General features: G+C 40.0%; 1 protein-coding gene across 4 annotated transcripts in view; it reads right to left on the reverse strand.

Moving 5' to 3' along the window:
* SLAIN2 (SLAIN family member 2) overlaps positions 1-19,192 on the reverse strand; it is a 78,880-nt gene extending 59,688 nt beyond the window's left edge. For 2 of the 4 annotated variants that reach the window (XM_024746708.1, XM_024746706.1), the window contains exon 1: positions 18,616-19,151. In XM_024746708.1, the coding sequence (XP_024602476.1) occupies positions 18,616-19,004 (389 nt within the window). In that variant the 5' untranslated portion in view covers positions 19,005-19,151. Of the gene's footprint in view, positions 1-18,615 lie in introns of all 4 variants that reach the window. The other 2 variants (XM_024746707.1, XM_024746709.1) reach the window with 2 other exon arrangements.
* Between the last annotated feature and the right edge of the window lie 2,638 nt (positions 19,193-21,830).

The following is a 21,830-nucleotide window of genomic DNA, read 5'->3' on the forward strand; positions in this document are numbered from 1 at the left end:
AAAAAAAAAAAAAAAAGAATCAAGACAAAATTAAATGATTATACTTCTCATCGTGCTGGTTGTTAGCTCTCTCAGTCATAGGGGGTACTACCATAGAAACCTACAGCGCCTGCTCAACAAGTTCCAAACCTCTAGATTCAGGTTTCTAGGACTTATCTGTTTTTTTGGATTTTATTTTTTAATTCTCTCCAGATCAGCCCCAGCTAAAAATAACCAATGGCAAACAAGAGTTTCACTATGAGAAGTCAACGCAAGACCCATTATCTCCCTCCAAGGGGGGAAATTAGCAGGCTCACTCAAAAGATAGTCACATCCTAAAATTACTAAAGTACTCTCTCTATATCTACTAGTTATTAATAAAGACATAAAATATAATCTCTATAATTATAAAATGCAGTACGAATTAGGCACTAAATGCATTATACTTAAAAACCTCCTCACTAACTTGATAGCATCTATTAAATTCCATTCCTCAAATTTATCAGACTCATAGGTCATTTGTGGACTTAGCCTGGCCCACACCTGCTTCTTTTTTTTTTGTATATATAAATTTATTTATTTTATTTTTGGCTGTTTTGGGTCTTTGTTGCTCTAGGCGTGTGGGCTTTAGTTGCAGAACCGGGCTTCTCACTGCGGTGGCTTCTCTTTTTGCAGAGCATGGGCTCTAGGCGTGTGGGCTTCAGTAGTTGTGGCTCGCAGGCTCTAGAGCGCAGGCTCAGTAGTTGTGGTGCATAGGCTTAGTTGCTCCACGGCATGTGGGATCTTCCTGGACTAGGGCTTGAACCTGTGTCCCCTGCATTGACAGGCGGATTCTTAACCACTGTGCCACCAAGGAAGCCCCACCCCCTGCTTCTTATTCACGCTTTTCAAACAAAACAACGCTTAACAGCCACACATGGTTGGGTACTTTCTACTTCTCTCACAGGCAGATGAGCAGAAGTTCATGAATGGAGCAGTGGAGGGCTGTGTGTGGGAGAAATTTCCTTCTAGTAACTGTAGAAGTGGGACATGGTTTGATTCATCCTCATGAATTCTAAACCTCTAATTTTTAACTAAACACTATTTGTCTCTCTCCAAATATTTGCATAAACTTCATTATCTTGCTTCTATTATTTCCCACATTTCAAGGAGATATAATCACTTTTTTCTTTTCCTGCCTATAGTTCCTTAATACCCTCAAGAAATCTCAATTTTACTCCAGAATTTGAACCTTTTCCAAGATCAAAGCAAATTGTATGTTTTGCATTTATTGAGCCTTCCTCTTAAATAAGCTAATTTGTTCCTAAAGGTATCCATTTCCTCCATAATTTAGATTCCCAAATGAAAGAGCACAGAGGATGTGATTTTACGTAAATAGAACAGGCAAAATAAGAACTTATATTACTGAAAGCCTTAAAACCTAAATGCTTCTACAAGTTCATTTTTGCTAGTAAACTATCACAACAGGAGTCAACATGCAGTGTGCTCTGGCTAGTACAAGTCATTACTATAAGGAACAGAACATTACTGTAACTCAATTCATTTACATTGAGACACTATTTAATGCTATTTACTACCCAAATTATTTTATTTTAAATCATGTCGAAATTAAACTGATTTACAGATATACTTATAGATATGGTCCTAGCAGAAAGGCAAGGAGGCAGGAATCTGGGTAAATAAAAGAGAAGGGAATGAGCCCTTTTAGGCTACCAGAGCATCGGCACCACCAGGGACCCTGGAAAGTTTGGCATAGGGATTTGCATGCAGAGTAGTCCCAAAAATGAGACTGAGGAGAGCAGCAACATCAGTAACCCCAAAGACTCACAAAATGTGAACTTTGAAATTCCTTATCTGATATTCCTGGAAAGTAAGGAAGTTTGGGTTTTTCCCCCTCAACAAAAACAGACTACAAATCACAGCAATATCTTTTTTGATCCACCTCCTAGAGTAATGAAAATAAAAACAAAAATAAACAAATGGGACCTAATTAAACTTCAAAGCTTCTGCACAGTAAAGGAAACCATAAACAAAAAGACAACCCACAGAATGGGAAAAATATTTGCAAATGAAGTGACCGACATGGGATTAATCTCCAAAATATACAAACAGCTCATGCAGCACAGTATCAAAAAAACAAAAAACCCAATCCACAAATGGGTGGAAGATCTAAATAGGCATTTCTCCAAAGAAGACATACAGATGGCCAAAGAGCACATGAAAAGATGCTCAACGTCACTAATTACTGGAGAAAAGCACATCAAAACTACAATGAGGTATCACCTCACACCGGTCAGAATGGCCATCATCAAAAAAAATATAAACAATAAATCTGGAGAGGGTGTGGAGAAAAGGGAACCCTCCTATACTGCTGACAGGAATGTAAATTGGTACAACCATTATGGAGAACAGTATGGAGGTTCCCTGAAAAACTAAATACAGAACTACCATACGGGGGACTTCACTGGTGGCACAGTGGTTAAGACTCTGCACTCCCAATGCAGGGGGCCCGGGTTCGATCCCTGGTCAGAGAACTAGATCCCACATGCGTGCTGCAACTAAGAGTTCGCATGCCACAACTAAGGAGCCCGCCTGCCACAACCCAGTGCAACCAAATAAATAAATAAATACTTAAAAAAAAAACAAAACTACCATATCATATAGCAATCCCACTCCTGGGCATATATCTGGAGAAAACCATAATTCAAGAAGATACATGCACCCCAATGTTCACTGCAGCACTATTCACCATGGCCAAGACATGGAAGCAACCTCAATCAACGTCCATCGACAGAGGAGTGGGCAAAGAAGATGTGGTAGACATATACAATGGAATGTTAGTCAGCCATAAAAAAAGAATGAAACAGTGCCATTTGCAGCAACATGGAGGGATCTAGAGATTATCATACTGGGTGAAGTCAGACAAAGACAGATATCACATGATATCCCTTATACGTGGAATCTAAAAAAGAAATGGTACAAATGAACTTATTTACAAAACAGAAATGGAGTCACAGATGTAGAAAACAAACTTATGGTTACCGGGGGGAAAGGGGGAGGAGGGATAAAGGGAGATTGGGATTGATGTATACACACTACTACATATAAAATAGATAACTAGTAAGAACCTACTATATAGCACGAAGAACTCTACTCAATATTCTATAATGACCTATATGGGAAGAGAATCTAAAAAAGAGTAAGTGTATGTCTATGTATAACTGATTCACTTTGCTGTACACCTGAAACTAACACAACATTGTAAATCAACTACACTCCAATAAAAATTAAAAAAAAAAGACTACATACTTTAGGTAAATCTGATAAACTTGTTAATATTTGCACTTGTGGAATCTCATTTTTAAAATGCAAAGTTAAAAACAAGAATAACGGATAAGATCATACACATCAGCTGACTTGGGCTCCAGTTCTATCAAAAACACATGTCTAAACTTACTGGAACCAAACTTTGTTCATCTGTGAAATATAATCTTACTGATTCTAAGTAACAAGGAAAACATCAATGGCTTTTCAATGTATCATGCTGTATTATGGTCCCTACCCTATGTGACTACAGAGTAATGAAACTGACTTAAATCAGTAAGACTTACCAGGATTTTTTTAAATTATAAAAACAATTTGTGGGCTTCCCTGGTGGCGCGGTGGTGGAGAGTCCACCTGCCGATGCAGGGGGCATGGGTTCGTGCCCCGGTTTGGGAGGATCCCATGTGCCGCGGAGCGGCTGGGCCTGTGAGTCATGGCCGCTGAGCCTGTGGGTCCAGAGCCTGTGCTCCGCGAGGGGAGAGACCACAGCAGCGAGAGGCCCGTGTACCGCAAAAAAAAAAAAAAAAAAAAAAAAAAAAGAAAGGAAAAAGCAATTTGTGTTCATAACAGAAATTTGAGAAATTACAAAAAGTACAAAGAAGTATAAAACAAGGTGTGACAGTTATCCTACAAAAGAGAGAATTTTAAAACTGATTTTAAACATCAGATACTGTATCTGGACAGAATTTTCTTTAATTCATTCATGGGAGAGTACAGTTTAAATATTGCCATTATGCAGAGTATGTATGAAATTCCTCATTTGTAACTGGCATAGGGGTCATGCAAGTCATGCAAGAAATTTGGTCTCATTATTTTACCTCGTTCACCTCGTTTCAACTTAACATCATTGACAATCAGATTGATTCAATTTAATATAACTGAATTCTTACTACACACAAGATTCTGAGAGCCTGTTCCGACACACAAAGATGAATATGATACTGCTTCCTCTGCTTAAAATGCTCACCATCTAGACAAGACAAAGTATGAGGTTGTGGTGTTACATATACTCTAAAAAGATATATAAACAGTGACAGGCAACACTGAAGAGGAAGTAAACCAAGTGGGAAATTTATAACTTCAGAAAGGAAAGAAGAAAGGTACTCTCTACAGAACGAAAATTAAAAGGTAACAGGCATGAATGTTTATGAAGTTTTCTGACAACAGCAAGAAAATCCAGGAAAAAGGTGAATTGGAGTTGGACTGCTGAGGACTTCAAATATCTTGCTAACCCATTTTTATTCACGAGGCATAATAATGACTTTAACAGTTTTCAAAATTCAAACCTACCCTCAAAAGGAAAAGAATCTGCTCTTACTATGGATATTTGGAGAAATGTGCCATAGATTTAGGAAAAGAAAAATCCATGATGCTTACATTGCTAAAGATCTTTCCCACATTTAAGCTTAGCAATTTGTGTTAGGGTATCTTATGTTCCAAAATAGATGACAATATTTTAATCACAGAAACACAGATTAAAAGAACACTTAGAAATAACCAAATTTAACTTTTACCTCTTTGAAACATCCCTTGTCACAGGACCATTAAGCAGTCTTTACTGCTAAAGGTTACTCACGCTTTTTAAAGGCAGTCTATACTATCTAGGAACAGCTCTACTTCTTCCTTATACTAAATAAATATTTGCTTACCTCTAAGGTATACCTATTGTTCTAGTAATGATCTCCAGAGTTATACAGAATAAGTCTAAAAAATCTATCTACAGGTTAAATAAATCAAGATCAAATGTTTTATCAGGCACGGTTTTCAGGATTGGTATGAATCTCAACGCACTGTATTAGCTATGTGACTTCGAGTTTAGTTTCCTTACCTGTAAGATATGGATAACATGACACCTGCTACAACACAGATGAATTTTGAAGAGACAATGATAAATGAAATAAGCCAGACACTAAAAGATAAATACTATATGATTCCACTTATACGAGGTACCTAGAATAGTCAAATTCATAGACACAGAATGTAGAATGGTGGTTGCCAGGGGCTGGGGGCAGGGAGAATAGGGGAATGGGGAATTACTATTTATACAGAGTTTCAGTTTGTAAAGTTCTAGAGATGGACGGTGGTGATGACTGCACAACAATGTAAATGTATTTATATGCCACTGAACTGTACACTTAAAAGTGATTAAAATGGTAATTTTTGTCTTGTATATTTTACCCCAATTGAAAAAAATGGGGATAACAATAACTACAACTCAAAATTGTGCAGATTAAATTATTTAACATGCATAAAATGCCTTATACAATACTTGGTATATAGAACATGCTTAAACAATAATGATTGTAATATATTTTACCAATCATGTGGCCCTTCTTGGCCAAATTCAATTTTTCAAGAAAGCAAGAAAATGCATCATCATGTCTCTAAGTGTTCCCAGCATTGCAATGCTCACACATAGGGGGGTCTAAGTATTTTTTCCATTAAAGAAAAAAAAAATGTAAACCCATGTTAGAATCACTGGAAAACCACTGCTAAGAAGGGAATAAAATGATCATCTAGATGTATAACTTCTGATTCATTTAAAACACACACACACACACACACACACACACACACGAACCACGTTACTTTAAAGTAACATCTCCCTGGTATAGAAGAGTCTAGAAAACAAAACTTCAAGATGTTAATCAGTGAATGACTGCCAAATTATAAGTGGTGGCAATTATACAAATTAAATTGCTTTATAAACCTAGGCTCATCATATTAAATCACAGGCAAATTCTACCAATGGTCCCCTACAAAAAGCATACATAAAACAAAAAGGTCAAGTAGTAAAAGTCTATTATCAGAAGTGAAAGGCTATGAGAGAAAAACATACAGTAAGAAAAAACCACAGACATATCTACCTCTGAGTTAGGGAAGTTTATCCATAAAATTTATTGATGAGAAGTCAGCATGAGTTCAAAGTGTCTTCATAAACTTAAAAGAAAACTGATTTAAAGTAAAATGGAGGGCTTCCCTGGTGGCGCAGTGGTTCAGAGTCCGCCTGCCGATGCAGGGGACGCGGGTTCGTGCCCCGGTCCGGGAAGATCCCACATGCCGCGGAGCGGCTGGACCCGTAAGCCATGGCTGCTGAGCCTGCGCGTCCGGAGCCTGTGCTCCGCAACGGGAGAGGCCACAACAGTGAGAGGCCCGCGTACCGCAAAAAAAAAATAAATAAATAAATAAAGTAAAATGGATTTAACGGGATATGAGGAATTTATTAGATTTCCAATCTCAAAAACCTTTAAGAAAAGAAGAAATAATCATCTGTCCTGACCAGCTTGAATATTAAATCAGCTTAAAAACAAGAGGCATGACCGCCTGGTCTCAAAGTCCATTTCTAATTTTATTTTCTATGATTTTAAGTTCTGCAAAAGTTCCTAAGGGCCCCACAAAGAGTCAGACAGCTCATGTCTATTTTCCCTAAAATCATTATTCTCAATCTGTAGTCTTCTCTACAGATATAGAGAGTGTATGTCAGCAATAATGAATCTCTCAAAGAAAAAGTAAAAAAAAAAAATAAAGCAACAAACTTCTAGATACTGACAAATAATTTTAATTAACAAATACTGATTAGATAATACAGTCTTTATGCATATATACACAATACTAAACTCTCATCTACAAAAATGCAGCAGAGTGGATGAATAAACAATCTAAAACTCATTTAGAAAGTATTTCACACATACACCCCCCTTTTGCCCACATGTAAATTCCTTTTCAATTAGCACAATTCACACTAGGAATGGAGAAAAGAATCTGGAGACTTGGAGAGATGGAGAGGTCAGTTCCTAATCCTCCCCCTCAACAATGAATATTTTAAATAGTAACATAAAGATGTTTTATGTATTATATGTATTTGTTTATTCTTTTATATGAGGCTCTTGAGAAATTCTAATAAAAACCATTTAAAAAGGGTCCTTTCTTTGAGACCCACTACTGTTTCTTTCCTCAGTAAAAGTATACCTGTTTTAGGTAAATTTAATGAAGAACATGAGGATTTATGGAAAATTAGACTAAAATTATTTTGTTTTACAGAAACCTGGGAGCCTAAAAGTACAAGTACATGGATGAAAAGCACAGAGACACTAAAACTAAATTTAACTAAAAATGTTATATAACTGTAAAAATAAGGATGATATTACAGGAGCTGATTACAGGCCAAGTGGCCAAAGGAAGATATGAATGATGTTACTCACCTAATTCAAATTTCAGTTCTAGTACAAAGAAAGTATGTAATAATGACATGGGATCACTTCAAGTTTTTAGACATCTGCCGAAAACCTCACCCTGCATGGAGAACACCTAAGAAATTCTTGATTTACCCAACAATTAACTTCTCAAAAGGCTTAGGAAGAAATGAGAACTGGACCTGTTCTGACCATCACCAACAACAAATTAACTGGGGATAACAAAATGATCAAAATACTGGAAGAAAGAGGCCATTTCATTTTGGAGTTTATAGCAAAATAGAAAAAAAATTCTAAACAAAGAAGTGCAAACCTTTTTTTAGAAAATTTGATCTAAAAACATTCAGAGCACATCTGATGATATTAAAGAATTATTTTTAATGGGGAGGGTAAACTGGTAGTGTAGTTATGTTTAAAAAGAGTCCTTATCTTCTACTACAATATTTAGTAATTAAATGATATGATGTTTGAGATGAAATTTGCTTTGAAATAGTCCAGAGGGTTGAGGTTTGAATGGTATAGATGAAACAAGAATGGCATGAGTTGGTAAGTGTTAAAGATGGGTTGTAAATTAAGTGGAGGTTCATTTTACTGTTCACTCTATTTTTGTATATGTTTGAAATTCTTCAAAAAGTTTTTTTAAGTTCACTGCAAAGACAGACCAGTCTAGAACTAAAATAAAATGGAGATGATAAAGACAAAGCTAACACTTATATATTTAATTTGTGTCAACAACTGTTCTAAACCCTTTACCTATATTACATTTAATTCTATATGGTTGATACAATAATTAACTCTACTTTACAGATAATGAAAACTCTCAAGCACAGAGAGTAAGTGGTTAACAAGGTCATGCAGTTGACAAAGGTGGGAGCAGGGATTTCAACTCAGGCGACCTAGTTCCAGAGTCATGGCTCTTTGCTACAATCTGACTCCCAGGGGCTCCAAAGGCCAATTCAGCACAAGAATAGTGAATACAAAAATAGGTCATCAGATAAAGAAATTCATAAAAATGTACACAGGGCTCCGGTCGTTAAACACAAATGATTAAAAAACAGAATTAGGTAATATAAAATAGCCAAAGGTGAACAACAGTAAAAATGTACGAAGAATAACATGAAAAATACAGATAATTAAAATTAGGTAAGAGTTGAAAATGTTTAAACATAGTCAGACTAACTGTGTTCCAATCCTAGCTCATCCACATACTCGAGAGACTACAAGCAAATTATTTAACCTAAGCTTTAATTTCATAATCTTTAAAATGGGGATTAATAATAGACTGACCATACTGGGTTATTAAGAAGATGAAATACTGTATATAAAGTGCTTAGCATGTATCTGTCATGTGTTAATGCAATAAATAATTGTTAGCAGGGCTTCCCTGGTGGCGCAGTGGTTGAGAGTCCGCCTGCCAATGCAGGGGACATGGGTTCTTGCCCTGGTCTGGGAAGATCCCACATGCCACAGAGCGGCTAGGCCCATGAGCCATGGCCGCTGAGCCTGTGCGTCTGGAGGCTGTGCTCCGCAACGGGAGAGACCACAACAGTGAGAGGCCCGCGTACCACAAGATAATAATAATTGTTAGCAATTACTTAAAATAAGAGAGCAATAAAAATCACATCGAAGGATGTCCACTTTCAACACTTGGACCTAACATGATACTGGATGTTCTACTCAGGGCAATTAGACGGGAAGATGAAATAAAAGGCATCCAGATTGGAAAAAAGAAGTAAAATTATCTCTATTAGCAGATGACATGATCTTTTATATAAAAAATCCAAAGGGGGCTGCCCTGGTGGCGCAGTGGTTGCGAGTCCGCCTGCCGATGCAGGGGACATGGGTTCATGCCCCGGTCCGGGAGGATCCCACGTGCCAAGGAGCAGCTGGGCCCGTAAGCCATGGCTGCTGGGCCTGCGCGTCCGGAGCCTGTGCACTGCAGCGGGAGAGGCCACGGCGGTGAGAGGCCCACGTACCACAAAGAAAAAAAAATCCAAAGGAATCCACACCAAAAAAAAAAAACTATTACAGCTGATAAATGACTTGGAGAAGGCTGCAGGAGACAATGACATCAATATACAAAAATCAACCGTATTTCTATACAGTAGCAATGAAAAATCCAAAAATGAAATTGAGAAAAACAATTCCATTTACAGTGGCATTAAAAAAATAAAATGACTGAAAATAAAATTAAAAAAAGAAATGTAACACTTACACACTGAAAATTACAAAACACAGTTGAAAGAAATTAAAGACCTAAATGAATAGAAAGACATCCAATGTTCATGGATTGAAAAAACTCAATACTGTTAAGATCTCAAAAGTTAAGATCCCCAATTGATCTACAGATTCAATACAATCCCTATCAAAATTCCAGTTGCCTTTTATTTTTTGCTGAAATTTACAAGCTGATCCTAAAATTCACATGGAAATACAAGGGTCACTGAATAGCTAAAACAATCTTGAAAAGAACAAAACTGCAGGACTCACTCATTCCAATTTCAAAACTACAGTAATCACGCTGGGCAGTACTGGCATAAAAGATAGTCATAGATCAAGGGAATAGAATTGTGAGTCCATAAATAAACCCATACATTTTATGAGGAACTGATTATTTTTTTGAATTTTTGAATTTTATTTTATTTTTTATACAGCAGGTTCTTACTACTCATCCATTTTATACACATCAGTGTATACAAGTCAATCCCAACCTCCCAATTCATCACACCACCACCCCCACCTGCCGCTGCTTTCCCCGCTCACTGCCTATACACTTGTTCTCTATATCTGTGTTTCAATTCCTACCCTGCAAACTGGTTCATCTGTACCATTTTTCTCGGTTCCACATAGATGTGTTAATATATATTTGTTTTTCTCTTTCTGATTTACTTCACCCTGTATGACAGTCTCTAGATTCATCCACGTCTCTACAAATGACCCAATTTCGTTCCTTTTTATGGCTGAGTAATATTCCATTGTATATACATACCACATCTTCTTTATCCATTCAGCAGTCGATGGGCATTTAGGTTCCTTCCACAACCTGGCTATTGTAAATAGTGCTGCAATGAACATTGGGGTGGATGTGTCTTTCTGAATTATGGTTTTCTATGGGTATATGCCCAGTAGTGGGATTGCTGGGTCATATGGTAATTCACTTGGTGCTGTTTGTTCTTCTTTCTCTAGTTCCTTTACGTGTAAGGTTAGATTGTTCGAGATTTTTCTTGTTTCTTGAGGTAGGCTTGTATTGCTATAAACTTCCCTCTTAGAACTGCTTTTGCTGCATCCCATACGTTTTGGATTGTTGTATTTTCTTTGTCATTTGTCTTTAGGTATTTTTCTATTTCCTCTTTGATTTCTTCAGTGAACTCTTGGTTATTTAGGAAAGACTGTTTAGCCTCCATGTGTTTATGTTTTTTACGTTTTTTCCATGTAATTGATTTCTAATCTCATAGCATTGTGGTCAGAAGAGATGCCTGATATGATTTCAATTTTCTTAAATTTACTGAGGCTTGATTTGTGACCCAAAATGTGATCTATCCTGGAGAATGTTCCATGGGAACTTGAGAAGGCAGTGTAATCTGCTGTTTTTGGATGGAATGTCTTATAAATATCAATTAAATCTATCTGTTATATTGTGTCACTTAAAGCTTGTGTTTCCTTATTAATTTTCTGTTTGAATGATCTGTCCATTTGTGTAAGTGAGGTGTTAAAGCCCCTCCCCCCCATATTATTGTGTTACTGTTGATTTCCTCTTTTATAGCTGTTAGCAGTTGCCTTATGTATTGAGGTGCTCCTATGTTGGGTGCATATATATTTATAATTGTTATATCTTCTTCTTGGATTGATCCCTTGATCATTATGTAGTGTCCTTCCCTGTCTCTTGTAACATTCTTTATTTTAAAGTCTTTTATATGATATGAGGGTTGCTACTCCAGCTTTCCTTTGATTTCCATTTGCATGGAATATCTTTTTCCATCCCTCACTTTCAGTCTGAATGTGTCCCTAGGTCTGAAGCGGATGTGTTTTAAACAGCATATATATGGGTCTTGTGTTTGTATCCATTCAGCAGTCCTGTGTCTTTTGCTTGGAGCTTTTAATCCATTCACGTTTAAGGTAATTAATGATATGTATGTTCCTATTACCATTTTTTCAATTTTTTGGGTGTGTTTTTGTAGGCCCTTTTCTTCTCTTGTGTTTCCCACTTAGAGAAGTTCCTTTAGCATTTGTTGTAGAGCTGGTTTGGTGGTGCTGATTTCTCTTAGCTTTTGCTTGTCTGTAAAACTTTTGATTTCTCCATCGAATCTGAATGAGATCCTTGCCAGTTAGACTAATCTTGGCTGTAGGTTCTTCCCTTTCATCACTTTATCATGCCACTCCCTTCTGGCTTGTAGAGTTTCTGCTGAGATCCCTTGTATGTTACCTGTCATTTTTCCCTTGCTGCTTTCAAATTTTTTTCTTTTTGCCAATTTGATTACTATGTGTCTCAGTGTGTTTCTCCTTGTGTTTATCCTGTATGGGACTCCCTGCGCTTCCTGGACTTGGGTGGCTATTTCATTTCCCATGTTAGGGAAGTTTTTGACTATAATCTCTTCAAATATTTTTTCGGGTCCTTTCTCTCTTCTCCTTTTGGGACCCCTATAATGCAAATGTTGTTGCGTTTAATGTTATCCCAGAGGTCTGTTAGGCTGTCTTCATTTCTTTTCATTCTTTTTTCTGTATTCTGTTCTGCAGCAGTGAATTCCACCATTCTGTCTTCCAGGTCACTTACCTGTTCTTCTGCCTCAGATATTCTGCTATTGATTCCTTCTAGTATATATTTCATTTCAGTTATTGTATTGTTCATCTGTTTGTTTCTTCTTTAATTCTTCTAGGTCTTTGTTAAACATTTCTTGCATCTTCTCAATCTTTGCCTCCATTCTTTTCCGAGCTCTTGGATCATCTTCACTACCATTATTCTGAATTCTTTTTCTGGAAGGTTGCCTATCTCCACTTCATTTAGCTACTTTTCTGGGGTTTTATCTTGTTCCTTCATCTGGTATATAGCCCTCTGCCTTTTCATTTTGTCTGTCTTTCTGTGAATGTGGTTTTCCTTCCACAGGCTGCAGAATTGTAGCTCTTCTTGCTTCTGCTGTCTGCTCTCTGGTGGATGAGACTATCTAAGAGGCTTGTTTCCTGATGGGAGGCACTGGTGGTGGGAAGAGCTGGGTGTTGCTCTGGTGGGCAGCGCTCAGTAAAACTTTAATCCGCTTGTTTGCTGATGGGTAGGGCTGGGTTCCCTCCCTGTTGGTTTTTTGGCCTGAGGTGACCCAACACTGGAGTGTACCTGGGCTCTTTGGTGGGGCTAATGGCTGACTCTGGGAGGGCTCACGCCAAGGAGTACCTCCCAGGACTTCTACTGCCAGTGTCCTTGTCCTCACGTTGAGACACAGCCACCCCCCGCCTCTACAGGAGACCCTTCAACACTAGCAGGTAGGTCTCGTTCAGTGTCCTTTGGGGTCACTGCTCCTTCCCCTGCATCCCAACGTGCACACTACTTTGTGTATGCCCACCAAGCATGGAGTCTCTGTTTTCCCCAGTCCTGTCAAAGTCATGCAGTCAAATCCTGCTAGCCTTCAAAGTCTGATTCTCTAGGAAGTCCTCCTCCCGTTGCTAGACCCCCAGGTTGGGAAGCCTGACGTGGGGCTCAAGTAGTTGTGATTCAGTGTTCTAGCAAGAGGGAGTGGGAGCACGTCCTTCTACTCCACCATCTGAACCAATCTCTGAGCAACTGATTTTTGACAAGGGTACCGAGACAATTTAACGGAACAGAAAAGTCTTCTCAACAAATGGTACAGGGACAACTGGATATCCACATGCAAAATAAATGATGTTGGACTCCTACCTCACACCATATAAAAACTCAGAATGAATCAAAGCAAGTGTTGGCAAGGATATGGAAAAACTGGAACTCTTGTATAATGCTGGTTGGAATGTACAATGGTACAGCTGCTGTGGAAAACAGTATGGTGGCTCCTCAAAAAATTAAACATAGAATTACCATTCGATCCAAAAATTCCACTTCTTGGTATATACCCACAAGAAGTGAAAGCATGGATTTGCACAGGTTATTTGTAGGTTCCCATTCACAGCAGCATTATTCACAACAGCCAAGAAATGGAGGCAATCCAAGTGTCCACCAACAGATGAAAGGATAAAGAAAATGTGTTATATACTATAACGGAATATTATTCAGCCTTCAAAAAAGGGGAAACCATGTCATATGCTACAACATGGATGAACCTTAAGACATTATACTAAATGAAAATAAGCTAGTCACAAAAAGACAAATTCTACATGATCTACTTATAGGTATCTAAGGGGGTTAAGCTCATAGAAACACAGTAGAACAGTGCTTTCCAGGAGCAGGGGGAAGGGGAGTTACTCTTCTGTGAGTGTAGAGTTTCAGTCATGCAGGATGGGAGGGTTCTGGGGATCTGTTGCACAACAATGTACATGTAGTTGACAGTACTGAACTATAAACTTGGAATTTTGGGGAGGCTAAATTGAGGGAAATTGTAGTTCAAATGAGGCAAGGTGATACACAGAAAGCCAAAAGGTAGCTTGGAACAGGTTTAAGTCTACTCTTCCAAATAATGGAAGATAACTGAAATTTTATCACCAAATTATTGTTGACCTGAAATTTGTTGTTCTGGAATATCAATATTATGGCAAGCTCAAAAGCCTGGATAAGACAAACTAGGATAATTTCTAAAGAGAAAAACAAGCAATGTTTAGAAATTCCAGACCAGACTGATTCCTTGCAAAATTCAAAACTAGGTTCAACAAAATGTTTGTAAAGTTAGAATAGGAAAAACCCAGAAGATTCATCATGAACAAGTCAAACCAAATTAACTGCAATGTCTATGCTAATAAGTTTACTTCATTGAAGGTAAGAACTCTTAAGGCACCATATAGCTTAATTATAGCAAGCCACTTGGCAAAATCTTTCATAATATCCATACAGGCAAAATGGCATATGGGCTTGATAATAATAAGTAGTACTAACAGTTACTGAACAACCACTGTGTGAGTTGATTAATGATGTTCATTAATCTGGAGGGAGTCTAGTCAAGCTGCATATTTCAGAGCCCTTTATTCTGTCATTTTAATATTTTTATCAACAACTTAAATGAAGACCCAGTAGGTATGCTTATGAAATATGAAAATGACAAAAAAATTTGGAAGGAACAGATATTAAATGCCTAAATCAAGACTAACAAAATGGGGGCTTCCCTGGTGGTGCAGTAGTTGAGAAATCTGCCTGCTAATGCTGGGGACATGGGTTCGAGCCCTGGTCTGGGAAGATCCCACATGCCACGGAGCAACTAGGCCCGTGAGCCACAACTACTGAGCCTGCACATCTGGAGTCTGTGCTCCTCAACAAGAGAGGCCGCGATAGAGGCCCGCGCACCGCGATGAAGACTGGCCCCCGCTTGCCACAACTAGAGAAAGCCCTCACACAGAAACGAAGACCCAACACAGCCAAAAATAAATAAATAAATAAATTAAAAAAAAAAAGACTAACAAAATGAAATATAAAAGCCTAATATTCAAGCTAAAAAAATTCATTACAGAAAACCAGGGTTAGGAAGACTTACTGTAACAGCCTATGTATAAAACATATGAAGTGTAATTGAAACTACTCACTCATTTTAAGCATAAATAACAGAAATTAAAACAGTTAATGAATATTTGGTTTCAAAATAATAGCATTTAGCTCAAGCAAGACATATCCACCACACACTGTCTGGTCAAATACCATCTAAAATGCTGAGTACAGTTCTGGGTACCACGTTTAATGACAAGGAGCAACCAGAATTCATTAAGAGAAAAATGACCACAGTTGAAACATCAGAGAATTACATTATCTAAGGAATGATTAAGTAAACTGGGGTTGTATTACTCTGAAGAAGAGATGAGAATGCTCAGAGTGTGTGGTGGTGAGGAGTCAGCAGGGTCATGATGGTAGTATTCAAATATCATAAGGGGCCATTCATGCAGAAAAGGAATCAGACTTGGAGAAAGCAAAATATAATGGAAACAGCATAAGCTATGATGTCATAAAGACCTACATTCAAATCCTGACTCCATCATTTACCATCTGTTATTTGATGCTTGGAGAGAGAAGAAGTGTCGTTACCTAAAAAATGATACCTACCTCATAAATGGATAAAAATTAAATGCAATTAAGTGTAAAAATGTTTATAAGTTGCCTGGCATAGACTGACACACTGTGATACACAATAATGTTAGTTCCCTTCTCTAGACTTTTCTGAGTTGTTCTATAAGAGCATTTTTCAAACTGATAATTAGCCATTAATGGGTCACCACATCAGCTCAGTGGGCTGTAACCAGCATTTTTTTCTAAAGAAACAGAACAGAAAACATTAGTGCTTTACCACATATACCAAGTATAGTTTTGTGAAACTTTTGTTTCAATTATTCATAAACATGTGTGTACTAGGCTATGGTATAAAATGTATTTCTTATCATGAAGCTGGGATTGAGAAAAAAACAAAACAAAACCGTGAAAGCCACCGCTGTAAATACAATACTGTTTTCTAAGTGTGTTCTAAAGACACTAGTTCCTTGGGAGAGCAAATAAGTTTAGGAAACAAACCATACCACTTAGAGACTTACTACATTCAATACATATTAGCATATTTTAAAAGCCCAGCATTAAAGAAATCTGGTGGGTTTTTTTGGTTGTTGTTGTTGAACCTCGTTTTTCCCAGATATATTTGATCTCAGACCCACAATTATTTTTTTCACACAATATCTACTAACACCTTCAGGACTGACATTTTGTGGTATACATTTGGGAAAAAACATTCCTCTAGATGAAAAGGAAGGAAATGGGTATAAGTTATAGAAAGTAGACTTTCAGCTTGCTAAGAAAAACTCTTGACTCTTCTTTCCCTCACTGTTACTAACACCCACTACCCCTTATAACTTATACTCCATACACATACTCCAAAGCACTTTAAATATGATTTTCAAACTTTCAATTCACACAAATCTTTTCAGAAAAAGCACAGGACATCTATAACATCAAGATATGTAACCAGGATCAAAGTAGTAAGCAGGAATCAATTGGCCAAAAGAAACTTCTGGCATAGTATTTTAAAAGACTTGCTTTACCTGAACAAAAACACTGTGATCAGAAACCAAAGCAGCAAAAGACTTAATCAGCTTCTCCAAGGGGAGTCAATGTGTTTTAAGAATACATAGTCTAAAATGGGCTAATGAGTGCAGCTAATCTTCATTATTATTATGAGCATCATTATCATCATCACTTGGAAGAGGCATGTGATATTAGATGATTCCGACTTCTTTTAAAGTGTATACATACCTAGGATTCCTTTGTAAGGACGTGATTTCACACTAATATGAAAACTGTCACTACCAGAGTCAGTTCTAATAATATTTGGTATCACTTGGCAATAAAATAAAGGCTTGACATCATATATTCAAGAGCACCTCTGTAACTCAAACCTTTCTAATTGAGAGTTACAAATATCTCTGACTCTGCTCTAGCAGTTGTCAAAGCATAAAATGCCCTTCCCACTCTTTCTCCACTCTCAGGCTCCTCAAAGTTTGCCCCAACCAGACTATTATTTTCTTCTCAATTTCTGAGCACTCTCAGTACTTTTTGTCCCTATCACTCTTTTAAGCAATACACTGTGTATTTCCTAGCTTATTTCTTTATTCCTCCATAAAACTTGGCTCCCAACAAGACTATAACTTCCTTAATGAACAGGGATCAACATTTAAGAACCTCCCTCAAGATCCTGAAAGCACTCACTAAATATTTCTTGATTTAAACAACTAGGCTTAAGAGTAATAGTGGCTAGTCTCACAGAGCTTATATACCAGACCCATGCTAAAAGCATACATGGATTAGCTCACATAATCTTCACAACTCTACAGAGGTAAGAACTATTATCTTCTCCATCAAACAGAGGAAGAAAATGAGGCTCTGATTAACTTGCCCAAAGCTGTACAGCTACTAAGTAGCAGAGCCAGTATCTGAATCCAGGCAAAGCTCTTAACTACCTCAGTACACTCTGTAAGGGTTGCAGCCCTGCGAAACCGGAGTCTATGAAGGATTTCATCCTTACTAAGTTAGAAGTTTCAGTTTCAACAAAGAGCAGAGATACTTTAGCTAAAAATTAAAACTTTAAAAAAGGATAAATTAAGACAAATTAAGAATATCCCGTTGACATCTTTATGCAATTACAATAAAACATGAGGGAAACTGCCTCTCATGTCCTTTCTATATATGGAAATGATATTACGGTGTGGGTCATAATTTTATCAAGAAGTAGCTTATAACAATACAGTTCGGTTTAGATTTTTAAATACGGCTGTTTTTCTCTGCCCCTAGGATGACATGGAAATGAAAGATACATGACTGTCACTTCACAGCTTCGAAAAATGCCAGACCCAATTCTTGTGTAAAAAATGAGAGCCAGGGCTCTTGTTCCACCCTTGACTCGTCACACAAAGCAGCACCATCCTCTGCCCTCTTCACACAAAGCAAGCGTCACCCTACTACCCAAGGGGGAGTGCTGCTGATCCACACGGTCTCCCCATCGCCGCCAGAAATGTACCCATCTCCCACGGGTCCAAAACACTGACCGCTGCCCGGACTTAGATTACCCTGGTCTGCTCCGCGCACCGGGTGACACCTCATCACACCCAAAATGCCCAGGCCGCCATCCGAAAGCCAGTATTTCACACAAAGCTGGATCCCTTCCTACAAAGCAGCTTCCCATCTCCGACTCCTCCCACGGCGAGCAGCCCTTCCTAGGCTGTGCTAGACCCCAGACCCCAACGGGATCCAAAGCTCAGAGGGTCCCCAATCCAGAGGAGAACTAGCTACAAAGCCTGTTCCTCTTCCAAGCCTCGAACCCCCAACTCTCGCTGACCGTTCCGCAGCCAAAGCAAGAAAACCATGAATCAGAGAGCGGACCCCGCTACACAAAGCGAGGTGTCTTACCAGGGGGCCCTCGGAAGACGCTCTCCGCCCCCGGGCCCGTCCCCGCCCAGCTCCGGCCCGGAGCCCCGCGCTCACCAGCTCTCCTCCTCCTCCTCCCAGCCTGACAGGCGCTCCAGCTCCTCGGGCCGCAGCGGCTCCACCTCGTCCAGCAAGCCGCCCTCGCCCGCTGCCAGCAAGGAGGTGGCGTCCCGCAGCTCCTCGCTACTCGTCCGCCTCGGGCCCGACCCGGCCCCGCAGCCCGACTTGGCGCTGAGGCCCAAGGGGAAGCCCCTAGGGGACGCCGCTCCGGAGGAGGGAGTGGACGCGCCGGCCCGAACCGGGCTGCCAGGCCCAAGGGAGCCGGCGCCCTGCACGGCCCCGGAGCGGCTCCTCAGCTGTTCGTTCTGCTTCTCCAGCTTCTTCACCAGCTCCTGCAGCTTCCGCACCTCCTGGTCCGCGTTCACATTGGAGTTAATGTCCTCCATCCCGGCCCCGCCGCCTCGGCCGCCCGCCACCCGCTCAGACTCACAGCGACAGGGAAAGAGCCGGAGGAAAGAGGCGCCGCCGCCGCTCACTCTAGCCGAGGCGCCGGCATATATCAGGGCCAGGCCCCACTGCCAGGGTCCCCCCCTGCTCCGGTTGCGACGCGCCGCTGGCCCCAGCCGAGCCGCCTCATCTGCGCCGGCTCCAGGATTGGGGGAGGCGGCGCCAATATCCGGCCTCGGCCGCCATCTTCCCTCTGTCCCTCCGCCCACCTCAGCCCGGCCCCGTCGGTGACCTCAGAGCGTCGGTGGGTGGACCGGCCGGCGGCGGGCGCTGAGAGGACCCGGCGGCGATCTCGCGGAGGGGTGGGGCCACGGGCGAGGCCGGTGGGGCGGGGCTTAAACCGGAAGGGGCGGGCCGGAGCGTCGGCGGAGGCGGGTCGTTGCCCTGGTGGCTGAGAAGAGCGATTACGGCCGCAGGCGGGGCCCGAGGGGAGTGTGGACTTGGCGGCGGGTGGCGCTAAGATTGCAAATCGAGACTCTCCCTCAACCCCGCCTGTTGGCCTTGGATGAGCACCCGCTTCTGGGTCCAGCATCCGAGCCTGTCCTCCCTCCCGGCTGGTTCCCTGGTGGGCGCTCAGCCCGGCTCCGTGGAGAGACAGTTTGCTTCGTCTGTTTGTTCAGCAAATATTTATTCGATGCCTCCTTGAAATAGGAAATTGTCGGGGCTGGCAGGATCCTAAGACCATCTGTGACCCATTTATTCCTCTGAAAATGAGAAAGCAGAATCGCAATGGTTAAGAGAGGTCTAAGGTCAAAATAATAACCATAAATTGTTAAGTGCTTACTACGGGGAGACACTGTGCACTTTGAAGGCATTATCTAGAATAGTTTTCCCGACTTCACTGCAGTTTACTGCACACTGGCACGGAAGCGGCGATAGAAAACTGCTCCTCTCTCAACTTTGTCTGTTAATTGATGCAGAATCTGCTCTTTGTATCGTTTTCTTCTGAAAATCTTTTTTCATAGTCTTGAAAACAGTTGTGTATTGAAAGTACTTAATAAACGTGTTGACAAATACTGATGAATGCTGAGAGAAGTATGACTAAGAGTCTGCCTTCAGTCGCACCCGTTTATAATTCGTACTACTGACAGCAAACAAAACAAAACACCTAAATTCTTTGTTGTGATCACATTAACTGCTCTTGAGTTGTCAGTTGTGAACTACTGGTTTATGTTTGCAGCTTTCCTCGAATTGCCTTCTCCACCCTTTGCTAATAATGATCCAGTCCTATTACATACACCTGGGTGTGGACTCGCATGCCATGTCACTTGCTTCTACCCTTTAGCCTTCCTGTGCTATATTTTCCTTACTTAGAATGTTCTACCAAATCTGATTCCTTTTCATAAAAGTGCTAAATCCGATTCCTTTTCTTAAAACTCATGCTCACCCATCTAGGAAAATTTTTCCTGACAATTCCACAACGATCTAGTGGTTCTGTTCACTCTAGCATTGCCTGATCAATAGTTTGCAACAGGTGTCTGCACTTTTAAAAATTTTGCTTCTTTTTCTAAGTCACTTTCAATTGTTTTTGTGTACCTGATGAAAAGGGACCATTTATTTTAGTTTTTCATGTCTAGTAGAGTGTCTGACACAGTGAACATTGAATATCTGGTTTGTTGAAAGTTATGAGGAATGTAAATTCTGATAAGTCAAGGACCGGATAGATGGTTATTCATAGCAAAAAAAAGCATTGAGTATTTTTGACGTTTGCTGACCAATTATAAATAAGTAGAATGTCGGGACTTCCCTGGTGGTCCAGTGCATTAAGACTCCACGCTCCCAATGCAGGGGGCCCAGTTTCCATCCCTGATCAGGAAACTAGATCCTGCAATACATTCAGCAACTAGGGGTCCGCATGCCCCAACTAAGAAGTCCGCATGCCACAGTGAAGATCCTGCGTGCTGCAACTAAGACACAGAGCTGCCTAAACAAATAAATAAGTAGAATATTTTCCTAGCTATGCACACCTAGTCAAAGGATATCTTTGTGTCACAATAATTGTATAATCTATATAATGCACATATAAATATTATTGCTGTCTCTGGCACATCTGAACTAGTCACCAGAGGATTAAACAACACGGCTGCTTCATGTATAGCACTTTCACTTGCATTTAATAGTTTGTGAAATAGATCCCAACTAAACAGGTTCTGTAACAAGAACATTTCAAATATATTCCTTGAAAAGAATAGTTCATATAACATTATGAAGTTCATGGGGGCAAGGAGAGGTTGGTGTAATGTGGAAAAATGAATGGAGCATCAGAACACTGGATGGCAGATCCTAGCTATACCACAAATCTGGTACTTGACTTTAATCTCTGATCCTTACACAGGTCATTCTGGCTCTATATTCAAAATATGCCTGAATACTTCCTAGCACCACCACTGGTACAGCTGTAGTTCAAGTTGCCATCTTTTCTTGTGTAGCTTATTGTGGTATTCTCTTAATGGGCTGTTCCACTTTGCTGCTTACAATCTGTGATGCACAGAGCAACCAGATGGTCCTTTGTGTAAGTCAGATCAGGTCACTCCTTTGCTAGAGATCCTCTACTTGATTTCCAACATACTTAAAAATCCCAAATCCTCTCCTTGGCCTAAAAGATTTGATACTTGGCAACTTATGCAAGTATCTCATTGACTACCCTATTCTTCCCCTCCGTCACTCTACTCCAGCCACACTGGCCTTTCTGATGTTCTTCAAACCTGCAAGCATGTTTGTATTTTAGGAACTTTGTACTTGCTATTCCCACTATCTAGGGTCAA

Source organism: Neophocaena asiaeorientalis, unplaced genomic scaffold (assembly GCF_003031525.2).
Source record: "Neophocaena asiaeorientalis asiaeorientalis breed wild unplaced genomic scaffold, Neophocaena_asiaeorientalis_V1.1 scaffold19, whole genome shotgun sequence".
In the NCBI taxonomy this organism is placed as follows: domain Eukaryota; kingdom Metazoa; phylum Chordata; class Mammalia; order Artiodactyla; family Phocoenidae; genus Neophocaena; species Neophocaena asiaeorientalis.